We start from the raw sequence: 20,606 nt of genomic DNA on the forward strand, positions 1-20,606 counted from the left end.
GGACACACTTCTTACTTCAGTCATACATTTGGCATATTCAGAACTGATTTTACTGCCTAACAGTTTGTGATCTTAACACACACACACACACACACACACACACACACACACACACACACACTACCGCCGTTATTTTGACCTACTTTCTGCACTCTTTCTTTTATCACATCTGCCCTTTGTTTGTTTCCAATAGCAACTTTTTTCAAGGCATCTGTTAATTCTTTTTCTACAGTTCTAGTGGATTGTTGGCAGTTATTCTCAACTTCAGAAATTTTGCCATCCACTTTACTTTCTAACGACTTCAGATCATTTTCCCACATATATTTTAAAACCGCAGTCTGCTTTTCAAGTTTTCCATTGATGTTCTGCTCAGTTGTTTCAGCCAAATTAGTATGTCCATCTTTCATAGAATCCATTAATGCTGCAAACATATCCTCTTTGTTCTATTTTCTGCTTTACTGTTCCCTGTTTATCTTTTTCCTTCGGTACAATTCCGAATTTGGTATCCACATTTGATTCAGTAACACTACCAATATTGTCATCATGCAATTGATTTTTACCGATTTCATGCGTAATGTGACTTTTTTTCAAATTGCTCTGAGCACTATGGGACTTAACTGCTGTGGTCATCAGTCCCCTAGAACTTGGAACTACTTAAACCTAACTAACCTAAGGAAATCACACACATAGATGCCCGAGGCAGGATTCGAACCTGCGACCGTAGCGGTCGCGCGGATCCAGACTGTAGGGTCTAGAACCGCTCGGCCACTCTGGCCGGCTTAATGTGACTTTCAGGATCTTCATTGTCTCCACTAGTTACATCAACTGACGTACTTGAAGCAAAGTCTACTTCACCGTCCGTAAATAACAAAGAAACATCCTCAAAAACCTCCTCTTTTACTTTAACATCTACTCCTCTCTGTTCAAGCGTGCTAGTTTGTGAAGCACTTCCACTGAATGAGAATCCTTCTTTTTTCGTATTTACAAAATCTTTATCACTTACCATGTTACTCAGTCTGCAGCTCGCGCGCGCGCGCGCGCCCACACACACACACACACACACACACACACACACACACACACACACACACACACACACACACACACACACACAAAACAGTTCTAACAAACTCATCTTTCGTCGAATGCTGCAGCCTCGGCGTGCAGAAACTGAGTGTCAGACCTCCTCCGTCTGCCGCCGTCCCAGTTTCAGGGTCCCCGCTTGTCGTGTAAGTTGGTAGCGCTGCCCTGCCGTATTGCTGCTCGTTGATGCCGCTATGAATGAATTTATTTACCTTCACTGTAAAGCACTTTTGAGACATGTAGCACATGCAGACATGAAACTGGCAAACGACTACTTCCTTCGGAGCTCATACTACACACGACCGTACCATTGAAAGGCTGGGCTCTGACCTCTTGGATTGGTGTAAGCATTCTCCGTTTGCAAGAGAAGAGATGCGTGAAGAATACTCTGTTGTGATTGCTCAGTCTGCATTAAGGCCAATACAAAAATATTATTCTCCTGTGTTAGCGCGCTTTTTTCATGACTAACAAATCAATAAACAACACACTCGAACTGTACTTTTTTCCAAAATATTTGACATTCTGATACTTTATTTATACTTTACATTATTAACTGTTTACATTTACACTGAAATTAGCTTCCCTTTACCATAAAGTTACTTGACACACTATAATACAAAATTCCCCGTCGTCTTAATTCACAGTGTATTAAAAATTTCTCACGTTACTTCGTACGGCGTTTGTCACTATAACAGTGATCTACATATTTACTTTAGACCACATTCACACATCATCCACACTACTAAAAACATACAAAAAACTGTACAACCATAAAAGAAAAATCCTTCAAGAAATAAACAGTACAATTCACTGTTTCTTGAATGTGTCTGTCCGCTACTGTACCCTGGTGGATGACAATTTGAACTACATACTCGGCTGAACCCACTTCACGACCTTTCACTGTGAACGCACGTCAGTCTCCCGACGCACGGGCTTCATCCCCTGTGTGAAGCAACTCCTGCAAGGGTACACGCATGACTGCTTGTTAAATGACGAATAATACAGATTCAGGTCATAAAACAGTGTTGTTTTCTTGAATAACAGAAGTAAAGAGAACATCTCGTTGAATAGAGTAATACTATAGTTCTGTACAGCCTATTTAGTATTTTGGTAGACGTCTATTTCAAACCATTTCCATACCAAATAACATTGCACTGTAGAAAAAAAGATGGAAATAATGTCCTTGCCGCTTCTGGAGCTTGTTCTCCAAATGAAATATGCTGAAAGAAAAGGTAAAGCTTGAAAATTGTATTATTAAAGATCTGCTGTTATTCACCAATGGCATTAGTCGGACAGAAAGGGTGTGATACTGCTGGAACCGACTAAGGATGGACTGTACACGGTGAGTCACCTAACGTTACCGCTGGATATATTTCGTAAACCACATCAAATACTGACGAACCGATTCCACACACCGAACGTGAGGAGAGGGGCTAGTGTAATTGTTTAATACAAACCATACAAAAATGCACGGAAGTATGTTTTTTAACACAATCCTACGTTGTTTTTTTTAATGGAACCCCGTTAGTTTTGTTAGCACATCTGAACATATAAACAAATACGTAATCAGTGCCGTTTGTTGCATTGTAAAATGTTAATTACATACGGAGATATTGTAACCTAAAGTTGACGCTTGAAACATTGTCCCCACTTCATTGCAGGGGCCCAAACAGCTGCAACATACATCGCGTTTCTACAGAATGATCTGCCAACGTTCCTCGAAAATGTCCCCACTGGAAACGCGTCGACGTATGTGGTATCAGCATGATGGTGCACCTGCACATTCTGCAATTAACACTAGGCTGGCCCTTGACAGGATGTTCGACGGGCGTTTCATAGGACGTGGAGGACGCATAAATTGGCCAGCCCGTTCTCCTGATCTTACATTTCTGGACTTCTTTCTGAAGGATACGTTAAAGGAGAATGTGTACCGTGATGTGCCTACAACCCAGAGGATATGAAACAACGTATTGTGGCAGCCTGCGGCGACATTACACCAGGTGTAATGCGGCGTGTACGACATTCATTACGCCAGAGATTGCAATTGTGTGCAGCAAATGATGGCCACCACATTGAACATCTATTGGCCTGACATGTCGGGACACACTATTCCACTCCGCAATTGAAAACGGAAACCACGTGTGTACGTGTACCTCACCCCTCATGGTAATGTACATGTGTGTCAGTGAAAAAGACCAATAAAAAGGTGTCAGTGTGTGGACGTAATGTGCTGTTCCAGTCTCTTCTGTACCTATGGTCCATCACTGTTCCCTTTGGATCCCTACGTAATTCGGTGCTCTCCGATACAGACGATTGAACAACAGAGGAGTGGTATTCAAGCGTCAAGTTTAGGTTACAATATCTCCGGATGTAATTAACATTTTAGAATGCAACAAACGGCACTGATTACATATTTGTTTGTATGTTCAAATGTGCTAACAAAACTAACGGGGTTCCATTTTTAAAAAAAACGTAGGTTTGTGTTAAAAAGCATACTTCCGTGCGTTTTTGTATGGTTTGTAGTAATCAATTACACTAGCCCCTCTCCTCACGTTCGGTCTGTGGAATTGATTCGTCAGTACTTGATGTGGTTTACGAAATATATCCAGCGGTAACGTTAGGTGACTCACCCTGTATTTATCAACTGTCGCTGGAGACAGATGTGGCTGTCACTCGTAGAAGTATTGTCAGTCACCTGTATGCTGAAAGGGCTGCTCCGTGTTGCCGTGTTTCAGAATCGTCCGCAATGGAAGCAGTTAAGGACATCACAGAGACGGTGGCTGTGGACCTGGGGGACCTGTTGGACGCCGGGGACGACGCCATGGTGATACTCGAGGCAGGTGAGACTCGGCTGGTGGTGCACAGGGCCGTCCTGGCGGACAGGAGCCCTGTGTTCGCGGCCATGTTCGCCCACGACACCCTCGAGGCGAGCACTGGCGTGGTGAGGATTGCCGACATCGGGGGCCCGGTGCTGAGGCAGCTGGTCTCCTACCTGTACACCCAGCGGGCCCCCCAGCTGCCCGGCACGGCCCCCCAGCTGCCCGGCACGGCCCCCCAGCTGCTGGCTGCAGCAGATAAGTACGGGGCGTCGCGGCTGAAGGCGGAGTGCGAGCGGCAGGTGGCCGCTCAGCTGACCGTGGAGACCGCGGCGGCCGCAGCCGTACTCGCAGTCCGCCACTCCTGCAGTGACCTCAGGCGAGCCGCCATCGAATTTATTAAGGCACGTACCCACGAGGTGATGGCCACTCAGGGTTGGGCAGATGCCATGCGGAAGCAGCCGGAAGACTTGATCGAAGTGAGCCGGTTGCTGTACGATCCACCACCACAAACCAGGTAAGTGTGAGACAACCCACTGATTAGTGTCTCTCGGTTCTAGGTGTGTGTATTTCCAACTGTGTAATTTTTCCCACTGAATTTTCGTAGATGTGTGTCTGCTGTAAAATACACCATCATAGACAGTCATTTCACGATAGCTCACAATGCTGTCATTACCCTCGTGTAGCAGTTTCAGCGAACCCCTAAACTGAACAGTGTTCATTACCAGGTATGTTAGCTAACAAAAGGCATCAAAGAGCCAGTTTGTGGGCATTATATTAAACTACATGTATACAGAAAGTGGTTGTTTAGGTTTTAGCATCAACTGTCATGACAGAGGGTACACTCGCTGTGTGAATAGAGCATGAGGCAGACTGCTGTGGACACGAAGCTGTATTGCCCAGCATAGGCTCAGACACAGTGACGGGTGTAGTTTGCAACCGGCAGCCTGTACGGGTTGCTGTAGCCCTGTTCCCATGAAGTGGTCTCTAAAGTTGTCCATTGGTTCTGTGGCTGATGACAATGAGACACCTTTGAATAGTGCCACACTGCATGAAGATGATGACCAAGTAAGTCACTTACAGCCGACACCTCGAGCAAGGTAGTGTACTGCAGAATGATTAGAGGAGGGCGGCAACTTATCTACAATTTTATATTGCTGATGTTGACCTGTGGAATTTTCTTTGTGTAGTAAAGGAGACTATCCGAGTAATCGTTATTCACACCTTAGTATTACAGCTTTGGCTGTTACGTAGTTGTCTGTCACTTTCTTTCCACGTGCAAGCCATATGCCAGTAACTATTCCAAGATAATTCTTAGTTCTCTCCAAATCCAGACAGTACACGGAAGATGTTAATTGCTCTAAAGGCACATAATATAAAAGAATGCTCTGCTGGGAGGGCTTGTATGGAAGATGTTCAGAAAACCAGGTGAAGTAAGCATCGGTGCTCCAGTGTCTGGCTGCTCACACCTCTTGCAGACTGAGACCACCTCGCAGCATCACAGGCCAGACCTACCAGCAGTTCCAGCTGGTCCCATAAAATTAAATCTTCCCACCTCATTTTGTTCGCCTCTGTACTCAGCATTACATAAAGCTCACGCAGTGCTTGGATACGTTCCCTTCTGTGACACACAGAATACCGTGCCTTACTGTGTATTTGACGAACAGGTGTCCACCCCTGTGTGTGTGTGTGTGTGTGTGTGTGTGTGTGTGTGTGTGTGTGTGTGTGTGTGTGTTTCAGTGGATCTATGGCTTTACTATAGCCACCCAGTGAACACTACAGGCTTCCATTCTCCTGTGGCACACCTTATGACATTATCTATCCCATCCATTGTTGTTGCTGTTCCACCTCTGATAGTCTGTGATGCTTAAAGTGTCTGTGCGACCAGAGTTACCATTTTTCTGCACCATCTTAGTTACATATGTTCATACAAGTCTAATAGCCACTAACACTGATAAATAATCATTTATTTTTCATTTAGATTTTAATACTTATGTAGTATTTTATGTGCTATTTGACATATTGGAAATCTTGTGTTCGAGATGACACTGTGCATTCCCTGAACCAATTGTAATGAACATAGAGCCAGTGTTGTAAATCATTCAGTGTCTTTCTCTTGTATTCTATAAAGATTAACTTCAAAATTCATTGTTCAAGCAATAAACATATTACAATTGTTATTTACATTCTTGAAAAAAATGTAAAACATTACATTATTCCAAACTCGTTATGCACGCTGTGGGAAATGACTCAAACTCTTATGTTTGAAAAAATTTTTGTTAACGGGAATCTTTTTACTAACAGTTATCTTTGTGTACATTTTAAAAATTCTCTTGATGATGTATAATAGATCCTTGTCGTGATCTTCACCTAGTTCACTGCCTCATACTTCCCACACTATTGGGTGTCAGTTACAGACAGATATACAATGTTTGGTTCTGGAACTGCCTCTGTCTTTCACTGATTCCACTTGACATCTCCCCCCCCCCCCCCCCCCCCACCCTCTCAAAATTATACATAGTATTACACACAAATTTTATACACCACAGGTACATATGATTTTAATAATTAAAATAAGACGTATAAAACCACATGTAAGCAGAATTATTTTTTACTTCATACAGTGACCACTTCACACAGTGAAGTGATACAGTGTTTTCCCATTTTTTGGGGAGGATGTCTCACTATCCCATGTTCATCCTACTCTCTCTTGTACCCATGCCAGCCCTTCTAGATAGACTTCCGATTCTCACGGAATTTACCATTCATACCTACTGTTTGTGGAGGACAAACTTAATTTTATTTCAGTAGCAAGTTTACAGCACAACTTACATCATCAATCACAAACATTGCTCATCACCCCCCCCCCCCCCCCCCCCACACACACACACACACATTAGTGTGTGTTTTTCCATCACTGGGGAATGACACAGCTTACTTTAACTACCCCATGGTTTCATGTGTGCTTACACTGTGAGGATGCTCACTTGAAAAATACTTAAATTCCTGTCAACCGTATTTAATTAATGAAATTGAGATGAATGTGGTAATACTGTTATGACATGTAACTGTTCCACACCCACAGCCTCTTTCTGTTGTCAAATCACGAGTTTCACCGTGCCTTACTGCCCGCTGTACTGATTTCCTTCTCCAGCTCAATTTGAAACACGCTGTCAACCATTTCATTAGCTGTACCTTTCAAAGACCAGTTTTAAGACAGGCTTTGAACGATGTCTGATGATCAAAGTATCACATTAATTACAATACGAAATGTTTGACAATCAGACGAGTGTCGTGCCTGTCGAATTTATATGCGTGTGTTACCATGCTCAGAAGCAGCCAAATTTCCTGAACTGCGTTCCACCTGGTTTGTATGCAGGCGCACAACTTTCTTGCACTTCGTCTATTATCGTCCATATGAAAACCAATACCACAGTAATGTAAATATCAGAAAACCCTTTACCAGAGATGATGGTCCTCAGTGCTTGTAAACTGAAGTGAATTACAATAAATGAGATTTCAAAAAGCAAGATTCAGCTTCAAACTACATGCTTTTGTATTGGACTGCGATCCAGGACTCCAATCCGGTCACTACAGATCTTAACTATCATTTTAACTGCATGTGACATCATATGCACTTTTTCAAACTTGATATGATGGGGCATAAAGTTTTGTTTTGGGCAGGGATTGTGAATGAAGCACAATAAACTGTTATAATTTTATGTATCAAAATTTTTCACCGCTAGAGGGATGATGAAACTGAAATGATTATACAACAAAGTATTCCCCTGCTGCATTTCGAACCCAGCATATATCATGTTGTTTTCTAGCCACATATAGATACACAATGTCAGTTCATTTCACCACCAGTGAGATATGCTCATGTCTGAACTAGAAATTATGCGAGGAAAAGTTCTGTGCTGACTGGGACTCTTAACCCTGTATGTGCTATCACCACTGGCTACGCACCTGTCAAATACTTTTCCACCAGCCACTAGGAGTGGAATTTATAAATCTGAAATGATAGGATAAAACGTTCTCTGCCTGTTTCATAGTCAAAATTGGCACCAATTGTTATTGTTGATGTTAGCATGCACAAATGCTAAAAATCGTAATTGCTTTCCACATGTTATTTGCAGTGCGAATGCTACAACTTGAAATCACACAGCGAAAATTTTTGTACCCAACCAGTATTTAAAACCAGACCTTCCCCTTTCATTGAAACCTGGAAAACTGTGGAATGTTGGGGACTCAACAAAACGATGGAACTGTATTGTCCGAAAAGTGTTAAAGATGGCAGAAAGAGATATCCAAGTTAGATTCCCAGTTCAGCACCAACATTTTCAACATTGCAAGTTCAAATAAGTGTGCTGTGACTTTACATGACACTTGTTTCAGGGATGAAATAAAATTTCTGGTGCAAGAAAGGTTAATGGTGAGCTTCCACTAGCTGGACGTCTGCCTCTGTCATGGCCCAACATACACCGACTCTCCTCCAGCAGGTAGTGAAGGAGCGTCTGCTTTATTGTAGATTAGGAAGGAACCTTACGTTGTTAAACAGAAGTCACCGGAGGCAAAGAGGGTCTGTTAATACTAGTCAAGTGTTTGGCTGACCAGTGACTCGAATATAGAGCTTAAGCAAATGAAGCCAGAGCAATTTTAACAGACCACCAAACTACTTTCAATGCAGTGCCACTGTTTTGCTGTTAACGAAGGATGCTCGTCACTGGATGAGCGTTCCGTTTCCCTGAGGTTCATTACAGCCTTTACAAAACATTCTTTTCCTTGTTAATCCATATCAATGGCCACTAGTTGCCTCAGCTACCTAATATGTACTTTAGAGTTGTTTTTGTAATCACTGAAATAAAATAGCATAATTGTCAGCTGCACTACTGGCATTATTGTAGGCTACAGAAATTTCTGCAGGAAGTGTTTTCTCCCACCTGAGCTGCTGTGATCTTGTAAGAGTTTAGGTTACACCAACATTAGATCGTACAAAATAAACTCAGCGACAAGTATCAATCAAACTTCCAGAATGTTCTCCATTGTCACATTTATAACTGCAGTAGTGTGCCATTGTGTCAAGGAACGTTAATTATTTTCTAGCTCTTTATTATTGTGATAGAGGCTTATAATTTTACTAAAAGAAGAGAGGTCATTTGATATATAAGGAAGTCAATCATAGGCAGTGACTGTTGTTTGAGAATGCGTCCATTGTTATTCTTGAAGTGGCTTCCCTTTATTATAATTTCAGAAGGAATTTATTTTTTACTTTAAAGTGGTATTAAGCTACTAAGCAGCCATGTTTATCCACTATAATAGTTTTTTGAAGAGATCATTCATTATTATAATTTCTTCTGTTATTATTAACACCGTCAATCTTGGCAAAGATGAGGCTTGTCTTCAGTAAATGTAGCTTATGTAGCACAGATAATCCCTCCATATAAATTCCATGTGGAAAAAGGGGGCCTAAAAATGTACTGTGCAAGTGCGTAAGAAAGTCCATCATTTTTCCTCATGTAGCATACTACATTGATGCATGTAGCCTAAAAGGACCATCCATAATTTAATTGAAACAAGTAGATTCATGCATAATATCATAGACTTTTGTCTGACGTGTTGTCATGCAGGTTGGAATAAGTATATTTATCAATCATAATTTTTTATTTGTAGCTATAAAATATTCTTGGAGTGACTTATTGAATATTGTACACTTGAAGGTCATAAGGATTGTTGTTTAAACCTTCGAAAATGCTGCATGAAGTATTTTGTGCATCTCAGTATATTCATAATTTTTACTTATGGACCAGCTGACAGCAACTGAATAAAACACAATTTTAGTGCCATACGCGTTTAGAGTTTATTTTCTGCAAGGCATTATCAGTGGCCTGGAATATGTACATATGCTAGCTATTTAATTTACATTTTTGTCACTGTGCCTATAGGTTATAAACAGTTCTGGTGGTTGGTATTTCCTATTAAGTAGTAATGTTTTGAACTGTACTTACAGGTTGTGTGGACAATTTCTTACATATTACACTCCCATTGCATTTTTGGTGTTCTTCTTATAAATGCCAATTTGCAGTTTTTCCCACATTCCACAGCACTATGAACTGAAAGATTGTTGCAATGCAATGTTTTGGTTTCTGTTGCCGACTGTCAAATGTTTTTGCCAAATATCGAATGTTATTGCGAAACTTTCAAGTGTAATTATTGAAGTATCTGTGATCTGTTTGTGTACGCATTTGTGCGTGCATGCGTTTGTGTGTGTGTGTGTGTGTGTGTGTGTGTGTGTGTGTGTGTGTGTGTGTTATGGTGTGGTATTTTTTTTTTATTTTGGCTCTGCTTACGTGTGTTAGTTTGTGTGTAGGTTATGGTGTACCAGCTGGTTCTTTTCTGTGTGGTGTTGTCAGTGTGTGTGTGTGTGTGTGTGTGTGTGTGTGTGTGTGTGTGTGTGTGTGTGTGTGTAAGTTTTCAGCTTGTGAGTCCTTTTGTATTCTGGAAATGTGTTTGTTTTGTTGTATTATTGTGTGTGTGTGTGTATGTGGTAAGTGTGTCAAAGAAATTACGTCAGGAAATAATTTTTTCATTTGCAGTTGGTTTGTTTTGATGTGGTGGTTTACCAGTATGGCTCAATCGATCACTGCCAAATGTCATGAAATGTGACCAATTAGCCATCATGCGGCACTTTAATTCATAGGAAATGTTGAGGAAGAAAGAAAGAAGAAATTGTCAAACATCCCATCGACTGCAAGACCATTAGAGACAAAATAGAATCTACAGCTCTGAAATGTTAGAAAGGAAATAGATAGTGCCATTTCAAAGGAATGGTCACAGTATTTGCATTGCTTAGTTTAAGAAAATAAAGGAAAACTTAAAACAGGATGGTTGGATGGACATTTGAACTATTTGGCTCCACCTTCATAAAACAAAAATGTTTGGTCCTGACAAAAAACTTAAAATCAAAGGCTAATGTGAGTCCACAGAATGTAACAGTACACATCTGGTGTAATGAAGCTCTTTTGTGTTACGAAGTTCTTCCCACGGATGTGTCCATAGTTATTAGCATCCATTGTATTCATGGTTGTCTGCAAAGATTTTCATTGTGTCATGCACATAAAACCAGAAGAGAAAAGCAATTTTGATTTTTATCGCCTCTGCATGTCTTGTCAACTATGACAGCTGGTGTCGATTTCAAGTCTGTCACACAAAACTTTAAATGATTGCTTGAAAAGTTAAAACATGTACCTCGTAGCAAGTGGCGAAAAAGAATTCGATAATCAACATTATCTTGTGTGCAGTCAACAACGATGGTGCATGCAGCATGCAGGGATAGATTCCCACCCCACACAGAATGTTCCGTTAGGTTATTTCCAGTTCATATATGGGCACATCCTGCTACAGCTAAACTAAGCAGATGTTTAACATGTATTTGTGGTTAGAAAACAACGGGAGGTGGTGGATTCAGATCCCAGTAAAGGAACAAAATACTTTTTCTCGACAGTTCAGATTCTCATATTGCTATATTTGGATATGTAATGTATTACTGCACTTAGTTAACAATCCTATTAGTTGCTAGGTTTGAATCATCGAACACAATGCGAAGCCATTTCAACATTCCAACATGCACACATACACACATGCTTACCTGTGGCTGAAATGATATTTAAGATCTTTCGTACTTAGTTAACAGAGACAATAGGTGCTCAGTTGGAATCCTGGATGGTAGTCTTAATACAAATGTTTTCGTCACTTAATTTCAAGTTGAAACTTAGTTTCCAAAAAGTCATTTATTGCAATAAACTTGAGTTTACAAGCTGCCATCTAATTATAACAGGTTTCGATATTCACATTATCGTGATATTAGTCTGATTGTGGACTCAGTGTTACAAATCAGTTGCTTCAAGTGGGGTCTTGTAGTAATCATTTTGTAGAGTGAAATGCCCATATCGAAAAGAGATCAGAGGAACTGCAAGACAGTAACATTATGTGGGTGCATTCGTCTTTCCACTACACTCTGTCAAGGAATATGGGACTTCATCATCATCATACAATTTAGGTGGAGTGGAATTCAGGCCGTTTGGATAGTTTTGATGGCGACAGCACCTGAGCTAACCTGTCCAGTAATTCTGTAATTATGTTTTGTGCAAGTATTGGCCGTTGTATGTACCTTCTGGCTGCACTTAGATTTGAACTACCTGTTGTACGGGGTTGAGCGACTGCCGTGGAAAGCTCGGATGGTACAACTGATTGTTATTAGCTTACTGGTAATTCATTTGTATTAACTGGAGCCCTATCCCCTGTGTGGATGGTCCCTCAGCAGTGCTGGCCATAGTGAGCCACCTCCACATCCCCACGAGGACACGCCTAGCCAGCTCACACCCTGCCTCTCTGTATGTGCAGTGCACCAGTCGTTACAGAGCTGAGGACCACCACTACCACCAGCACCACAACCACAACCAGAACCACCACCACCACCACCGCTGCCACCGCCACCTCTGCCAGCGCACCTCGCCAGACACCTGCTGCTGCGCGGCCCACGACTCCTCCTCCTGATGAGGCCACTGTCTCTCAAATGCGGTGAGTTCCCTCAAAACACACACGCGCACACACACGCACGCGCGCGTGCACACAACATTATATGGTAGATAAGATATAAATACTGAAAAGCAAAGTGTAAATGCTCAGTCTAGACTTAATGAGGGTCAGCAAAGTGAACTGGGAATAAAATCAAAACATACAATCAGAGGTGGTATCCCCACGACTAGATCATAGTACCATGGAAGAGAGGTTAGTTAAGAATAGGTTGGTAGGAAAAATAGTTCTTGTCAACAGTTCAGTGTCTTATTCATAAAGACCAGCAAACAAATGCCAACAATAATTCAGACTGAGATTTTCACTCTGCAGCGGAGTGTGCGCTGATATGAAACTTCCTGGCACATTAAAACTGTCTGCTGGACCGAGATTCGAACTCGGGACCTTTTCCTTTCGTGGGCAAGTGCTCTACCAACTGAGCTACCCAAGCACGAGTCAAGCCCAGTCCTCACAACTTTACTTTTGCCAGTACCTCGGCTCGTACCCTCCAAACATTACAGAAGCTCTCCTGCAAACCTTGCAGAACTAGCACTCCTGAAAGAAAGGATATTGCGGAGACACGGCTTAGCCACAGCCTGGGGGATGTTTCCAGAATGAGAGTCGTGCTTGGGTAGCTCAATTGGTAGAGCACTTGCCCGCGAAAGGCAAAGGTCCCGAGTTCGAGTCTCGGTCCGGCACACAGTTTTAATCTGCCAGGAAGTTTCAATAATTCAGACAATGTCATGCCCAGAAAATTTAGTGATGGGGAGAGTATGAGTGCACTGAATGTGTAACACTGTCAGATGAGATAAATGTCTATTACTTTAGATGTATTGGAATGGTCTAGCAGAGGTCACACATACACACACATTTATGAGACCATTTTTGGTGTTTGTCAGGAATGAGAGAGGAGAAAGAACCCAATAATTTGCTATAGTTTCTGTTAGTAACAAGAAATATACTCGGCAATCACCAAACAGAAGCAAACGCCAGCAGAGCCTCAGCTTGCCAGGGTGTGCACCACCTTGGTTGCCCCACTGTAGTCTGCTGTAACAGCCAGTCTCGGTAACCACAGACATGCAAAGGGGAAACTCTGCCTTCTGTTGACAATGTGTCTGTCTATCTGAGCAGCAGATTTGCAGTGCCATGAGCTCCCAGAGTCCACAATTATTTATGACATGCATTCCTATCTCTGTCTTTCCCTACAGTTTTTAACCTCAGCAACCACCTCTAGTTCCACAGTGGTTATTCCCTGATGCCTTCAAATATAACTTACTCTGCTGACCCTTGTACTTGTCACAGTTTTTCACATATCACACTATCCTCACCTATTCTGCAGAGATGTTCGATAGTTCTTCTGTTACGAGTTCACCTAGTTTAAACATCCGTCAATAGCACCGCATTTACAATGCTCCGATTCCCCTCTTGTTTTTTCCATAATCCATGATTAATTTTTATGCAGTACTCTGCTCCAAGCATACATTCAGGTATGTCTAACACAAATTAAGGCATATCTCTGATATTAGTAACTTTGTTTTGCGGGGAATCTCCTGTTTTTCCATGCTACATTATTCCTTATAACAACCGTGCTTTGACCCTCAGTGTAAATTAGCATCACATGTACCAGAGTCTGTACAAGTGGTCTACTGTGTGGTCCTTAATTCTGTAAACTTTGCCACCAATGTTACTTCTGCCACACCCCAATACTTTCCTCTTTCTTCCATTCATTAATCCTGATTTGGCACTCATTCAACTGTTTATTACATTCACCAATTCTGGTGATTCAGTCTGACTTTCGGTGAACACAGAAATATCACCAGTGAATTTTATCAATGATATCCTTTTCAACTTAAGTTTTAATTAAATTGCTATAAGTTTCTTCAGTTCCACCAATGATTCTTTAGTGTTCATCTGAACGTGTGTGGAGATTACCTGCATCCTTATCTTTAACAATCTTTAATTCAGAATACCAATTCTTGTTGATTATTGTACATATTCTATGTTACCTGCTGTTCAATATATCTTATATGTACCTTTTAAAAAAATTTCACACACTTTCATTATTTCATGCTGTCAAATGTCATGTAAAGATCTTCAAATCCAATAAAGATGCCTTGATTTTTCTTACACATTCCTTCCACTATCCCTGGATCCTTTACTCCAAATTTATCTTCCTCAAACAGATAATCACCTTTGTGTTCCATTCTTCTTCATGTTGTTGTTATTTTTTCAAAAAGCTCTATTCATGAGCTGTTTAGCTATTGCACTTACAAGTGCTTGGTTGCTTCTGTAGTATCTGGATGGTGTTTCTCTGGCATTCTGTTGCTATGACTCCTGTCTCACGGATTATGCAGACAAATGTGGATACTCGCTTGATTGCCGTTCATTATCACGTTGTCTAGAGCCTCGTAGAAGTTAAAATTCCCATTCCATTCCTGGGTACTTCGCTATCCTATTTATTTACACACTGAATTCTCATAACAGTTCTCTTAAAATTTAGTTCACTCATTATCATACCTGAATTGTGCTCCGAGTGCACATCTGTTGCTGGATACACCTTACAATTCAATACCTGATTCCAGAGTGTGTGTCTGGTTGTGATGTACTCCAGCTGGAAATGTCTTTACCAACTAAAGCTCTGCCTTCCTCCTGAAGAGCTGAAAATGCCAAGATACCGAAGCAGCCATACAAATGTCACAGAATACAGGGCACAGCCTTGCAGAAAGTCAGCCACCCACATGTGGTGGAATTGTGCAGGAGGGCCCCTCCAAAGGGACTGCTTTTAGCGGTAATGTGGCCAACCATAAAAGGCAATCAGTGCTAACCTTAAACCGCTGTGAGGAATTTTTGAGAAAGTTGTGACCACAATATAACCTAATGGGAACAGGACAAACAGACTGGGATTCGTTTCCAAAACACTCCAGCAGAGTATAACCAACACTTAACATTTGTGTGAGGAACAGATGTTCTCCAGCACAAAAGCAAGTCTTATTAATTACATATTAGTTATGTATTAATATCAGTCGCCAGCCTAATTAGGAATTCTTGTCAAACAATGTAATAAAGCAGAAGGCAGTGCTAAGGCTAACCTAACCTTCCTTGACACACACACACACACACACACACACACACACACACACACACACACACACACCTGTTTCATTATATCTGTTCACATTACACCAGAGCAACGTAACCTTGCAGATAAATGTAATACTAATTTGGAGGTCAAACAAATGGCCAATAAGATTGCAAACTGTAGCATATGCCTAACAACAACATGTACCTTGAATCAGGGCTTAATTTTGGCCACAATGCATTCTGGCACCTCCCAGAAACTCCCTTTCTTCTAATTCTCTCTTTTCTCCCCCCCCCCCCCCCCCCCCTTTTTTTAACAGTACAGTACCGGAGATTTGAAGTAGTACATGTGTATTAAATCAAACCGTAACCGTAATTTTCTGCTGCACCAGCACAAGTGAACATGACAATGGCTCGCCAACATGATGTGACGGGCAGGAGGTAGAGAGAGAGAGAGAGAGAGAGAGAGAGAGAGAGAGAGAGAGAGAGAGAGAGAGAGAGAGAGAGAGAGAGAGACAGTGTGTGTGTGTGTGTGTGTGTGTGTGTGTGTGTGTGTGTGTGTACGCACGTACAGTATACCCAAGATAATTGGAGTATCATTCTAAAGTTGTGATTGGTGCATATTGCCTTTTGTATACGACTGCCAACAACCTCGGCAATGTAGTAGCAAGGCAACATCTCATGTTATGTGTGTTAATGAGAAATAATGTAAGCCATGTTTGAATGTGAACGTCTTTATAATGTGCTTTCACGAAATCATTTTATTCCATGTTGTAATTTACGTCACAGCTAAAAATCATATGTGCGAATGGAGCAAACATGACTAAAAGTTGGCAGCCTTGCGACCCGATATGTCCCTTTGCCCACGGCACTCTTGACCTTTGTCTTTATCTGCCCGCACCCTCGTTAGAACATGGTTGACGCTATACAGTAGAGGGGAGCTCCCACAGGGGGCAAATTTGAACTCCCAATGCAGAACGGACATGTATATGTTTGACCCTTAAGTCTGTCTGTCTGCCCCAACATAGTCCTCAAACGAAAGTTCCAATTTTAAAGCCGTTTTTTTATTAGAAAGCTGGTTTAATGGGGACGGTTCTTAGCTATATTTCTGAAAGTCTGTTCAGCCGTTTAAATGTCATCAGCTATGTGAAGTAAAAATGTTTTCTGCCAGCATGCTCTCTTGAAATACATTACATAATCCATAAGAACTATATCACGTTATGTAGTACCAAACTGTAGAGCTCAAAAAGATGTACCTAAATAAAAGATTAAGGTTGAAGAATAATGATGATTTTTGTCTTCTGAAGTCAGCTGTTTAAACACCCACAAAGCAGAAAAATTGAGTGTGACTCAACTGTGAAAGACAAACATATACTCTTGCTGACTTTTTGTGGTTCTTTTTGAGGTCTACAATTCATTAAAAAATCAAATGATTTTGCTCTAATAGTGTAAGGAGCACGACGGCAGCCCAGTTTCTTGCGACTTGACTTACAATTATAGCCACAGCTTATTTCTTGTGCTACCTAAAGTAGCTAAATATATAATAATAGATAGTAAATGAATATATCTGTGAGTTAAAGAAAGAAACAAGTAAATCCCATAAGTGGTTCTCGCATTACAGTTGCCTGTCTGTATGTCTATGTGAATTCAGTCTTTTTAGTCCACGATTCAGACAGGTCGTGTCTATGGCTTTTTCAATTTGAATCAGTTTAGCTTGTTAGCCATCGCTGCCTCACAGAGAAGCCAACAAACAATCCAACAGGCACTTCAGGAATTCACGTTCAACAATATTACTCAATCACTCTCTGTACGTCAATCGCTTGCAGTGCAGTTGTTCTGCTCAGAACCGACAGCATTGTTTTGGTTTGTTCGTAGTGTTTATTTACACATTGTGACTCAGTGGACAGGAGAGTTTAATAGTAATGTATATCTCTACAAAAATTAGTGACTTCTTTAAACCTAAAAGACAAAACGTTAGTGAGGGCAATGAAAACCACAGTTTAGATGTAGAATCCATGACGTCAGCTGTGGCTGGAGAAGAAGATGCAAACAACAAAGCAGACAATCCTTCTCCTATGTCATTGTTGCAAAATGAAAATTTCTATAAGTTGGTGGATATGGATACAGACAAAACATCTACAGACTGTATTGATAATTGTAATGATGATGAAAAGCCAGATTGTCGGTCTGTCGAACAATGTACAGATTATAAAGCTAAAAACCCGTGGTTGATTATTAAAAAAAGGCCAAGTTTGTAGAAGTGTATCTACACTAGGTGCTGAAAAAACAAAACGGTTAAAACTGAGTGAGCAATGGCTTTTAGGAACTGTAAGCTCATGTGGGACATGATCAAATAACGTCTCTTAGGAAAAAACTGTTTGATCACTGCACATTTGAAGCTCACGGTTTAGCAAACAAAATCCAGACTACGCAGAAAAATATCACATTCAGAACTCCGTCGCTTCCACAGTAAAGGAACAAGAAGTTGTTACTGAGCGTATTTTTGGACAGCTTATAAGCAAGCAAAGTTAAATAGACTGTTTAATGAGTTTCAGACAGAAATTGATCTCCAAATTAAAATTGGTTTGGATATGGGCCGAATACTATGTTCAAATGTTGCTTGATCTAATATAGTGATTCATATTTCTGACCAGATGACATCAGATCTAATAAATAATTTAATAAAAAGTGACTCCAAATTTTCACTTCTTTTGGATAAAGCCACTTCACTTTCACACAAAAAAGCTTTGATTGTCTAGTTCAGAACATTGTTAAAAGGGAAAACGCCATGACAATTTCTTTGCGACTTTTTGAGCTAAATGACACAACAGCATCTGATATCTTGAAAGAACTTTTAAAGCAGTTAGAATCACTAGGACTAGGCTGTGAGTTTTTGAAAGACCATTTAATCGCTTTGACTTGCGATGGAGCTTCTGTCGTGTTAGGAAAAAAGTCTGACCTTGTAAAGCTGATGTTTCCAAACTTATTCATCTGGCATTGTTTGAATCATCATTCAGAACTCACCATGCATGACACGATAGAAGAAGTGGTGGGAATTAATCACTTTAAAATATTCATGGATAAAGTTAGCAATATCTTCAGCTGCTCCCCGAAAAACAGCAGTGAGTTGGCAGTTGCTGCTAAAGGTTTGGAGCTAGGAATTTAAAAATTGGTCATGTGTTTTGACACTCGTTGGGTGGCCTCCAGTTTATTGGCAGTAAAAGCTGTGTGGAAAGATTGCAGGGCTCTGTACAGTCATTTTTTAGAAGTATCAGAGGACACGAAACGAGACTCAAAACAACGGTCTTCTTACAAAGGGCTTTGTAATACATTGTCATCTACAACTTTCGTCTCCAACCTAGCTGTAATCTCTGATGCCTTAGAAGAGTTGGCCGATCTATCCCTACAGCTTCAAAGATCAAGTGTTAACCTTGCTCAAGCTCACGACGACATTACACTTTTATTAAAAATGTTTGAAAGTCTGTTTGATGCAATGGGACAACATGCAAATGTAGCTAACATTGCACTGGAAAATATGAACTTTCACTGTGTTAAACTTTCTCAAAGAACAATTATTTCTAAGATTCCTGATGAACAGTTTAATCGCAGCTTGGCAAATAATTTGTGATCCAGGTTGCTATCAACAGTGAATGCATTTGAAAGCTACGATGATGATATGAACTACATGAAGGCCATTCACCTGAAATTGTGGCCTAAAAACATATCGATCACTTATGGAGAAAATGAGATTTTTCGAATGTGTGAAAGATTTAAGATTAATAGCCCTCTGAAATAATGAAGGACTTCAGGGAGTACAAACAGGGTCTGAAACCACTACTAAGTGGAGAAGTGCCAACTGTTCTTGTACAGCCACCAATGTTCAAAAATGTTGTATCAATAATAAACAGCATTGCAGTGTCGATTGCAGAGTGTGAACGTGGCATTTCTGCAATGAACTTAATTATGACACCACTGAGATCGTCACTCTACATCTGCACTGTTTGTAGTTCATTACGCATCAGACTTCTGGGACCACCTGTAGCTAGATATGAAAATGGGCGTCTTGGATGGTGAAGGGATATCATTCTGCACTTGCTACACAGTCAAAAGCACGAAGTGATAAAGTGGATAATGAGGATAATTCTGTATTATGGAAATGTTTTTCGTAATCCATCTCCATTGATTGTGTTTAAAATAATTTCACAATGCTTACTTTTTCTTCCTTTATTTGAGCCACTGAGTATGAACTTAGTTAAAACTATGAGTTCAGTTAATAATACATCCTAAAAAGGTACTTTTTAACAATAAATACACAATGTATATTCTGTATAAACTGACTCCTCATATGCCACTGACTTTTGTCAGGATAACAGATGTTTGTCATTTTAAGTTAATACACTATGTTGAAAGTGTAATAAAATTTAAAGGGAAATATTTAAACAAAGTTGTATACCCTTAGGTCAAAGATATATACTGCATGTTGACAGGACTTGTTATTTTATGAGTGAAGGGAAATTAAATTCATATTTCAAACTACAAAACTGTAATCTCAAAATTAACGCTCGGTACAATTTATTATTAATGTGATATTCTTGATTTGGAATCATTTGTAATTTTATCATATATGAGTTAACAGATCGATACTCAATCCCACCGATTCAGTTTATTGGTCATTAGCGGTTTAATTGTTGAACGGCAAATCGAGCTAAAAATCTACTGAGATGTGGGATTCTTGAAGTTTTCAACTGCTGTTTGAAACAGTATAACATCTTCGTGCAGCCCGCTGAAGTAAAATTGTTTAAATAATGGTTTAACGTACAAACTAATTTTTTTATATACACAGTATGTTATTGGAAATGAAAAAGTAATTTTAACAGAGCTATAATGGAACTCAAGAAGCTTTGACATTTTTGTAAAATATTCGCCAAAGATGGATGATTGTTATAAGTGCGACTTTGACTGAAATGGTCGACTTCACTGTGAAGCTGATTTTAATATAAGTGCATGTTTATTTTTGTAATAATTCTCTCCCAATGCCAAATGCATTGATTGCTT

At 40.4% G+C, this 20,606-nt stretch overlaps 1 protein-coding gene across 4 annotated transcripts in view; it reads left to right on the forward strand.

Moving 5' to 3' along the window:
* LOC124720168 (CARD- and ANK-domain containing inflammasome adapter protein-like) overlaps nt 1-20,606 on the forward strand; it is a 551,179-nt gene that overhangs the window by 492,365 nt on the left and 38,208 nt on the right. For all 4 annotated transcript variants that reach the window (XM_047245490.1, XM_047245486.1, XM_047245488.1 and 1 more), the window contains exons 2-3: nt 3,819-4,416; nt 12,303-12,479. In XM_047245490.1, coding sequence (XP_047101446.1) covers nt 3,830-4,416; nt 12,303-12,479 — 764 coding nt within the window. In that variant the 5' untranslated portion in view covers nt 3,819-3,829. The remainder of the gene's footprint in view (nt 1-3,818; nt 4,417-12,302; nt 12,480-20,606) is intronic.

Source organism: Schistocerca piceifrons, chromosome 11, assembly GCF_021461385.2.
Source record: "Schistocerca piceifrons isolate TAMUIC-IGC-003096 chromosome 11, iqSchPice1.1, whole genome shotgun sequence".
Taxonomy (NCBI): domain Eukaryota; kingdom Metazoa; phylum Arthropoda; class Insecta; order Orthoptera; family Acrididae; genus Schistocerca; species Schistocerca piceifrons.